The 10053-nt window shown below is 41.9% G+C and overlaps 1 protein-coding gene across 1 annotated transcript; it reads left to right on the plus strand.

The window, feature by feature from the left end:
- The first annotated feature begins 281 nt into the window (after positions 1-281).
- On the plus strand, positions 282-1046 carry LOC132045703 (uncharacterized). The gene is made up of 3 exons (XM_059436269.1): positions 282-447; positions 556-636; positions 736-1046. The coding sequence occupies exons 1-3, from the start codon at positions 282-284 to the stop codon at positions 1044-1046; spliced, it is 558 nt and encodes a 185-aa protein (XP_059292252.1).
- The last annotated feature ends 9007 nt before the right edge of the window (positions 1047-10053 follow it).

The following is a 10053-nucleotide window of genomic DNA, read 5'->3' on the forward strand; positions in this document are numbered from 1 at the left end:
CTTTGAGGGTTATGCACGCTGATGAGGTTGAGTCAGTGGAGTTAGCTTCTTACAGGCTCCGTGATATTACAGTCCAGTGGTATCAGACATGGGAGCTGTCTAGGGGAGAGAATGCCCCTCCAGCCGTTTGGCAAGAGTTTTCAGATGCTTTTATTCGCCAGTACTTACCACCAAATTTTGGACTGGCCCGAGCAGATAGGTTCTTGCGTATTGAGCAAGGTAGCATGAGTGTACAGGAGTATTGTGTACCTTTTGATTCTTTGGCTAGATATGCCCTAGCCATGGTGGCTGAGATGGAGGACAGAGTTTATCGTTTCATGGTCGGTCTAGGGCCACATCTGATTGATAAATGTACGACAGCTGCATTACAGCCGGGCATGGATATTTCTCGCATACAGGCATACGCGCAGAATATGGAGGACCGTAAGCGTCAGTGGAGTGCAGAGTGTGAGCATGACTAAGGCCATGGTAAAAGGGCTAAATCTTTAGATATGGTTGGTGAGTTCAAGGAAGGACAGAGACAGCAGTATTTCCGGTATCCATTCCATTTAGCAGGGAGTTCACCTTTGGGGTTTTCAGGCCCTAGGTTTGATCGGCCTTCTTATTCCAGAGCGGGTCAGAATTCTAGAGCTTCAGGTTTCCAGTACAAACCGGAGTCAGGCCAGGTGAGGCCGCATTTGCCATAGTGTACCCAGTGTGGTAGGTTGCATTCTGGACCGTGTCGATTGGGATCAGATGCTTGCTATGCTTGTGGTCGGCCAGGTCATGTGATGAAGGAGTGTTCGTCGAGAGGTAGTGTAGATATTGTTCAGCCTATAGGGTCTATAGCTAGTTCTTCTTCATCTATACACCCTCCAAAGCAAGGTTCTCAGTTACTAGCAGGACGTGGTAGAGGGAGGAGTAGAGCATTGAGTTCGAGCAGTCTTCAGAACCGTATTTATGCACTAGCTGGTAGACAGGATCACGAGTTGTCACCCGATGTAGCCACAGGTACATTTCCCCATTTAGGCCTTGATGATTTTTGTATTGGTGGGATTAGATGCTAAAGTTAACTTACGATGCATCTTTTTATTGACCATAAGCTTGGTAGGAAACCCGAGTTAATATATGAACTCTTAGAGGTAGTTTCTCTCACAGAAAACTTTGTAGCAAGATGGGAAGGTACATAAAGATTGCGAGAAGAAGCCTAGTACCCTAATGGACTTAGAGATACCGAAAAATATTATACTACCGTAGAATTGATCATGAGTTCCAACCTGTACCTAAATGGAAAAGTAATACCCCGATGCTTAAGCGGAGCTTATGAGGGCAGCCAAGTTGACTGAGACACTCTAGCCATCAGGTTTGTAATAAGCTACTAGTTATTATTGTTGGTTGCGTAAGGCCATTGTGTTATGACCTTGTGTGGCCTTATTTTGGGTTGCTGTGTTCAGGCTGGATTGGTATATTTACAGGGAAAATTATGGCAAAATTTTCGTAGAATTCCTAAGAGTTTTAACATTCGAGGACGAATGTTTCTAGGGGGGAGGGGATGTTACACCTCGTAGTTTTGGACGTTGAGGCTTGTTAGGTGTTAGTTGTTTAATTGTGAACACTGGAGTGATATGCGCCTATCTTATGGTTATAAGGGTTTAAGTTCATATAATAAGCTATGGAAGGATTGAAGGGCAAGTGAATCAAGGAAATTAAATTTGTTGGAACTTTGAAGAAAATATGAAGGGCAATTTTATCCCAATTTGGAGAAAGAATATCATTTAGTATATGAGGAGTTTTGAAGTAAAGTAAAAGCCTAAATTAAAGTTCATGAAGTCTAGTTTCCAACACAACAAACTGCTCGTCGATAGGACATCGGAGTAGAGAGTTATGGACGTTACTAGTTAGGCCGCCAGAGCAGAAATTTACCCTACGCCAGCGAGACCAAAGGGCCACGAACACGAATAATAGCAAGGATTAACCATTCTCGAACGCGACCCAAGGCCATGAACGCAAAGGGAAAATTTTAAGTCAATTTTCCACCGACTTCATGTCACGACCCAACTAGAGGGCCATGACGGGTACCTGGAGCTGGCTACCAAGCACCACTTATTATACTAGCTATCATACTCAACCTGAACAAATATAACTTCTCAAAGCAAAACCTACTAGGAAATGATCACTAAACATCTCCCAAAACATGCGTATATACACAAGCCCACGAGGCTACAAAATGATGTACAAAATATACACTAAGAGGATCATGAGACATCTACTACCTACATATATATTTATCTACGAGCCTCTAACTAGAGTGCTGAGATCATAAGGATGGGACATGACCCCGCCATGCCCCAAATATGTACACAAAAGAATATACCAATAAGTGGCAACTCCGGAGTAGTGGAGTGCTCCTGTATATGTGCTAAGAAAGTGCCTAGGTATCTGGACCATCTCCCTGTCTACCTGCGGGTATGAATACAGCGTCTATAAAAGAAAAGACGTCAGTACGAACAATGTACTGAGTATGTAAGGCATGAATAATAACATCATAACAGAATAAAGAAATATGAGATAAAGAGATAACCTATGTTGCTAGCCTCTGGAGGCGGATAACATGCATGTTAACTTTCTTTAACATCTTCCGTACATATATTTATATATACATATGTCATCATTATTGCTGCAGAACGTGTAGCCCGATCCATCGTATCATGTATCATATATTGCTGCGGAACATGCAGCCCAATCCATTTATCCATATATTCATTATACATCTATATATTTCCGTAGAACGAACGACCTAATCCATTTATCTATATATCCCGCGTCCGGGCATCCCGCGCCCGAGACGATATCATAATATGCCAGCTGATCAGGTGGTATTACGTATATAACGCCTCATCCCTTTATTCCATATCCCACGTATATATACCCATATATCCATGTACCTCATATACTATACATAGCATACATGAGAGCCAAAGTGAAAGCTACAACTCTATCGGAGTGACGTAAGGTCGGTAACCTCCGATCATGTTATGGAACAATCTTCATCACTAGGTCTCACCTTGAAGGGACTAATATTATGAGGTGAGACTACAACAAGGAATAACATCGATGAAATCATAAAATAAGATTATCAAGTTCATAACAACATCATTTCATAAGCTTCGGAATCTTTGGAAATAGAATCATTATCATCATGCTTATCATAGAACATATCTTATTTCTAACTCTTAAGGGCCTCTTAAGAATTACGAACTTTTAACTTTTGGAATGTAAGAAGGTCATAGGAATATATAGAAGTCATGCCTTTTTGAAGAAAGGGACTAGCCTTACATACCTTTACGTCTCTTTAACCTTGTCGACTAAACGCTCTCCTTCCAAGCTCACAATTCTACATACAAGAAAATTTGTACTAAGGTTAGACTATTGAAAACATACTTAAATTCGAACTAAAGCAACTAAGAGCTAATGAAAATTGGGAAGCATTCCCTTTGTTTCGACAACTTTCTCCATATAATAAAAAACTCCCAAACATTAATAGCAATACCCCCAATACTATCATCAATAGACTTCTTCAAGTTAAGCAATGTTCAATTCTCAAAATTCCTTTTCAAAGTCATTCATAACCATAATTACAACACAACACCATATTCATTTACATATAATACTTCCTCAACCTCCTTTGTACCATTCATAACAATATTATACCCATAACATACTAAAAATCATGACTCAAGTTAACTTACTACTCAAAATATCATTATTTCCATGTTTGAGTTCGTATTCAACTTTGTTCTCTAATCCAAGTCATTCAGCCACTCAAATACGCTTAATAACATGGAATGGATGTAGAACTCACCTTTGATCATATAGGAATGAACTTTGGAGGAAGATACTTCACTTGAGAAAACCCCAACTTCAATACGAAAGGAATTCTTGATTTCCATAAACCTTAGTGAGCCTCTTTGCACTTGATTCTCTTGATTCTTGGTGTTTTAATCTTTGATTTCCCCTTGGATTTATGTTGATATGGTGGAGAGAATATTCTGGAGCTTTCAAGACTTGTGGGGAGGGTAGAAAATGAAAATTATGAACAAGGGTCATCTATTTGTAATTGGAATTAGAAAGTTCGACGTGGGCATGTTTTAACGAAAGTCCGTGTCGACGACCCGTACATATTCGTAGATCCGAGATTACAGAAACATGTTGACGGTGCATAATGACGGTCTGTCAACATGTCTACAGCCCAACAACGCTGACTAATGTCTGCAGATCTCCCCGATTCAGTTTAGATTGCGTCGATTCAATTCGTTCAACTTCTAATCGTTAACTCGTAATTTACCCGAATACAACTGGTACATTTGTACTTCCTGGGTAAGACACTTTCTACCTTCAAATCTCGAGCACGGGTCTTCATTCCTAAGGCATACCTGACTAGGAACCATAAGTTCTAATATGAAGAAAATGAGAGGCGTAACATTCTTCCCCCCTTAGAAACATTTGTCCTCGAATGTTAGGCTCACGGGGAATTCTATAAAAATTTAGCCAAAGTTTCCCCTATAATATGGCACTACCATCCTGTCACAATAACCCATAATAACATCACCTCACAGGGCTACAACAACAACAACAACAACAAGAAAATATGGCCACATACGACCAAGAGAACATCAAAAGAAAGTATTACATACCTTAGGGCAATGGCGTTTCGTCTTGAACTTCTTCTGGGAATGGGAATAAGTGTGGATATCTGGACTTCATATCTTCTTCTGCCTCCCAAGTCATTCCTCTCTGTTATTGTTTCTCCACATAACCTTAACTGAAGCTACATCTTTGTTTCTGAGTTTCTGCACTTGCCTATCTAATATGGCAATGGGTACCTCTTCATAAGCCAATTTTCCGGTAACTTGAACATCATCTACAGCCATGATTCTGGAGGATCTCCAATACACTTACGGAGCATCGACACATGAAAAACTGGATGAATTGATTCAAGCTCTGGAGGTAGATCTAGTTCATAAGCTACTTGGCCTATTTTGCGCACAATCTTATATGGTCCAATATATCGGGGGCTAAGCTTACCTTTCTTGCTGAATCTCATTACACCTTTCATCGGCAACACTTTCAGAAATACCCAATGATTAACTTGGAATTCTAAGTCTCATCGACGATTGTCGGCATAAGATTTTTGGCGACTTTGGGCTGTCAACAATCGGTCTCGAATAAGATCGATCTTTTCCACCGCTTGTTGAATCAATTCTGGACCTATTAGTTATGTCTCTCCGACTTCAAACCATCCAATTGGCGATCTATACTTTCTCCCGTATAGAGCCTCATACGGGGCTATCTGGATATTGGAATGGTAACTCTTCTTATATGCAAATTCAATAAGTGGCAAATGATCATCCCAATTACCTTCGAAATCTAATACACATGCCCGCACCATATCTTCCAAGGTATGAATAGTGTGTTCAGCTTGTCCATCAGTCTGTGGATGAAATGCTGTGCTGAGCCTCACTTGAGTTCCCAAACCTTCTTGAAAGGACTTCCAGAATTTAGCTGTAAATTATTCCCCTCTATCCGTGATAATGGATACTGGGACACCATGAAGTCGCACTATCTCTTGGCGATACAGCTTTGCATAATCTTCTGCTGAGTATGTAGTCCTGACTGGTAGGAAACGAGCTGACTTCGTGAGTCTGTCAACAATCACCCATATGGAGTCATACTTATGCCGGGAACGGGGCAAACCTAAAACAAAATCCATGTTGATTACTTCCAATTTTCAGGTTGGAATTTCCATAGCTGCAACAATCCTCTCGGCTTTTGATGCTCAATTTTCACTTGTTGACAATCTGGACACTGAGCCACAAACTCTGCTATATCCTTCTTTATTCCATTCCACCAGTACCTTGACTTGAGATCATGGTACATCTTTGTTGGTCCTGGATGAACAGAATAACGGGAGTAATGGGATTTTTCTAAAATCTTATGGCGTAATCCCGCAACATCCGGAACACACAATCTGCTTCGATACCTGAGAATCTCATATGCAGAAATCTCAAATGGTGACTTCTCTTTTTGGGAAAGTGTATCCCTGTAATAATCAATTTGGGGTCTTCATATTGGCGCCTTTTCACTTCCATATCTAGGGATGAAACTGCTGGGTTATGAATATCAATTCCTGCATTGCCGGAGTCCATTAAGCGAACTCCTAGACTAGCTAGTTGGTGATGTTCACGGATTAATTCTTTCTTCTCCGGCTGAATGTCACATAAACTGCCCATGGATTTACGGCTAAGCTCATCGGCCACCACATTCGCCTTTCCGGGATGATATAAAATACTCACATCATAGTCTTTCAGTGCCATCGCCTTTGCCATAAATTCAACTCCTTTTGCTTGAAAATATACTGGAGACTTTTGTGATCTGTATAAATGTCAACATATCTTCAGTGCGTGAATAACCAGAGCTAATTCAAGATCATGGGTTGGATAATTTTTTCTCATGTTTTCGCAACTGTCTGGAGGCATAGGCCACCTTGTCGTGCTGCATCAATACATAGCCTAGCTCGACACCAGAGGCATCACAATAAATAACATAGCCTTTTGATCCTTTTGGAAGTGTCAGGACTGGGGCTGAAGTTAATATATCTTTCAACTCCTGGAAACTGCGCTCACAAGCATCGGTCCACTGAAATTTTGCTGATTTCTGAGTTAGCATCGTCAATAGTGCTAAAATAGAGGAAAATCCTTCTACAAATCTCCTGTCATAGCCTGTCAATCCCAGAAAGCTACGGACCTCTGTAGGCGTTGTAGGCCTTGGCCAAGTCTTCACAGCCTCAATTTTTTTAGTATCAACCCGAATGCCGTCAGCTGAGATAATATGGCCCAGAAAAGTCACAAATTCAACCAGAACTCACATTTTGAAAATTTGGCATATATTTCACGAGTCCGAAGAATCCCAAGGACAGTACGTAAGTGATCCGCATGCTCTGCTTCTGACTGAGAGTATACCAGAATGTCATTGATGAACACAATTACGAATAGATCTAGGAAAGGCCTGAATACGTTATTTATCAAATTCATAAACACTGCTGGGGCGTTAGTCAACCCAAACTACATTACCCAAAATTCATAATGACCATATCTGGTTCTAAAAGCCGTATTCAGAATGTCTTCTTCTCTAACCCTCACTTGGTAATATCCCGATCTCAGATCTATCTTTGAAAACCACTTAGCACCCTGCAATTGGTCAAATAAATCATCGATTCTATAGTCAATGCACATTCGCAGAACCATATTTGTTCTTTGAACTCGTCACCTTGTTCAACTGCCTTTATAGTCGAGCCACACACATTCGCAATGAACCATCTTTCTTTCTTATTTACAAACAAGACAGTGTGCCCCCCCTACCCCCTCGCAATCCTTCCTCGCTTCCGTGAGTCCGGGAGACGCTACGCGTTACCTTTCCATTCCGGTTCTCCCGAATCGGAATTGAACCGTTTTTGCACATTAGCATACGCCAACCAATCCATGCCCATAAGAACATCACATCTAACACCGATCCGTGGGTCAAGCCCTATCTCTATCATTCCTCAATGGACAATCGCGCATCATGTGACAAACCCGACTGCAATCATAACAAGCACCTAAACCTAAGCGGCAAGACTATCTAATGCATATAATGTGGCCTACCATACCGAGTACAACGGGGTACAAGGGTAGTCTTATCCGTGGGATGGAATCACCATCGATGGACAATCACCCAGAACCCGGAACTCTCGAGCTCCGACTCGGTGGGACACCGACCCAAATGTAATCTAAACGGGGCGGTATTTCTCTCACTAAGGTCTCCTACCGAGGACCGCAATAAATGGGGCGATCAAATCTCCCTCGGAGAAAGTGCACTAGCCGTGAACGGCCCTCGAATATCTAGAATACTGCTGCCTCTGACCGCCTCTATACTCACTACTAACACCGGCAGATCTGGCCCTTTTACTATGCCCTCTATCAATATCACGCTCACCCTTGTGCGGCTGCTGCTGCTCTTCTAGATTCTGGGCATGGGCCTAAATACGAGAGATGTCCATCCCTTCCTGGAGTGAAGCTGTCAAGCAATCTTTGATCAAATGCGGCCCTAAGCCACTCACGAACCGATGCACCCGGTCTCCATATCGGCTACCATGGTCAGAGCGTACCTATCCAACGAATTAAAATGGAAACTATACTCCCGAGCACTCATATTTCCTTGCTTTAGATTCAAAAACCTGTCAACTCGAGCTCGACGGACCTTGGGTCGCAAATAGTGGCAGATGAAAGCATCTACGTACTCCTGCAATACCGGGGGAGGCACATTTTCCCCCTCAAAGAATTCCAGTTATTATACCAAAGAACAGCTATTCCCGTAATCTGTAGGGCGTTAACTCCATTGACTTAGTATCGGAAGCATGTATTATTCTCAGCGTCCTCAACATTTCATCTATAAAACCATGCGAATCTTCATCCGGCTTTGAACCGAAAAATTCTGGAGGAATCAAACTCATAAAATCATGGGCTCTGGCACTAGTCGCCTCCGTCGTCCGGACCCGCACTCGCCGTCGTGCCCGAGCAAAGAACTAGCCGTGTCAATAACTAAATAGCCTCGGTCATCTACTGGCCCGAAGCACCCGGAAGGAGGAACTAGAGGCATCGAGCCGGAGCCGAGACCCCTTCCTACCCTCTACAATATAGCGAGAGGAGAAGTCCGAGATGGAGCCTTATTATGGGACTCACCCTCTTCTACATTTCCCGGTGGCTCCTGTTCAGTTCATCTTCCTATCGCAGTCTTGCCCTTCTGGCTGCTGTTGCCTTCCTCTTCATTGGCATCGGTGAAATCATAATACACAATTAGGGAAAAGAGAAATCTTATAATATAGCTCTATCCCACGATTTATGAAGAAGAAGCATGGTCATTATTCCTAAATGCCCCGAAACCTCTTGTTTATAAGTGTGGCGTGCTTCACACCCATAAACAAGACTCTACTGGACACGGCTCGCAGACACACCCTAGGACGTAAGTGCTCTGATACCACTTTTGTCCCACCCCAACTAGAGGTCCATGACGAGTAACCAAAACTAGCATACTGAGCACCACCTGTTAGACTTATCATCAAACTCAACCTCGAATATAACTTCCCAACACAAACCTATCAGGAAATGATCAATAATCTATCAAAATATATGCGTATATACATAAGCCCACGAGGCTACAAAGTGATACAAAATATATACTAAGAGATCGCAGACATCTACTACCTACATACATATGTATCTACGAGCCTCTAATTAGAGTACTGAGATCATAAGGATGGGACAGGACCCCGCCATGCCCCAAATATGTACACAAAAGAATATACCAATAAGCGGTAACTCCGAAGTAGTGGAGTGCATCCCCGTAAATGGCCGAGAAAGTTCCTATGTATCCGGAGAGTCTCCCTATTCTACGCGGGCATGAACGCAAGCATCCAAAAAGGAAGGACGTCAAGATTTAATAATGTACCGAGTATGTTAGGCATGAATAATAACAATAAAGAATAAGAGAACATAAGATAAAGAGATAACTCCTAGAATCGATCGCCTCTTAAGGCGGATAACATACATGTTAACTTTTATAACATCTTCCGTACATACATATATATACATACACCTATAAACTTCCCGATCCATATATCATGCATCATATATTGATGCGAAAAATCGTGAAGCCCGATCCATTTATCCATATATTCATTATACATCTATATATTGCCTCGTGAAACGAACGGAACGATCCATTTATCCATATATCCTACGTCCGGGATGATATCATAATATGCAAGCTGATCAGGTGGTATTGCGTATATAACTCCTCATCCCTTTATCCCATATCCCACGTATACATACCGATATATCCATGTACCTCATAAACTATACATAGCATGCATGATAGCCCAAGTGAAAGCTACAACTCTCATCGGAGTGACGTAAGGTCGGTAACCTCTAAATATATTACGGAACATTCATCATCACTATGTCTCACACTCAAGGAACT

This window comes from Lycium ferocissimum, unplaced genomic scaffold, assembly GCF_029784015.1.
Source record: "Lycium ferocissimum isolate CSIRO_LF1 unplaced genomic scaffold, AGI_CSIRO_Lferr_CH_V1 ctg7676, whole genome shotgun sequence".
Lineage (NCBI taxonomy): Eukaryota > Viridiplantae > Streptophyta > Magnoliopsida > Solanales > Solanaceae > Lycium > Lycium ferocissimum.

Coding starts and splice junctions, on each gene's coding strand:
- LOC132045703 (XM_059436269.1), top strand. CDS start 282: ATGGTGGCTGAGATGGAGGACAGAGTTTATCGTTTCATGGTCGGTCTA. Junction 448..555: donor GCGTCAGTGGAGTGCAGAGT/GTGAGCATGACT, acceptor TCCATTTAGCAG/GGAGTTCACCTTTGGGGTTT. Junction 637..735: donor TCAGAATTCTAGAGCTTCAG/GTTTCCAGTACA, acceptor GATTGGGATCAG/ATGCTTGCTATGCTTGTGGT.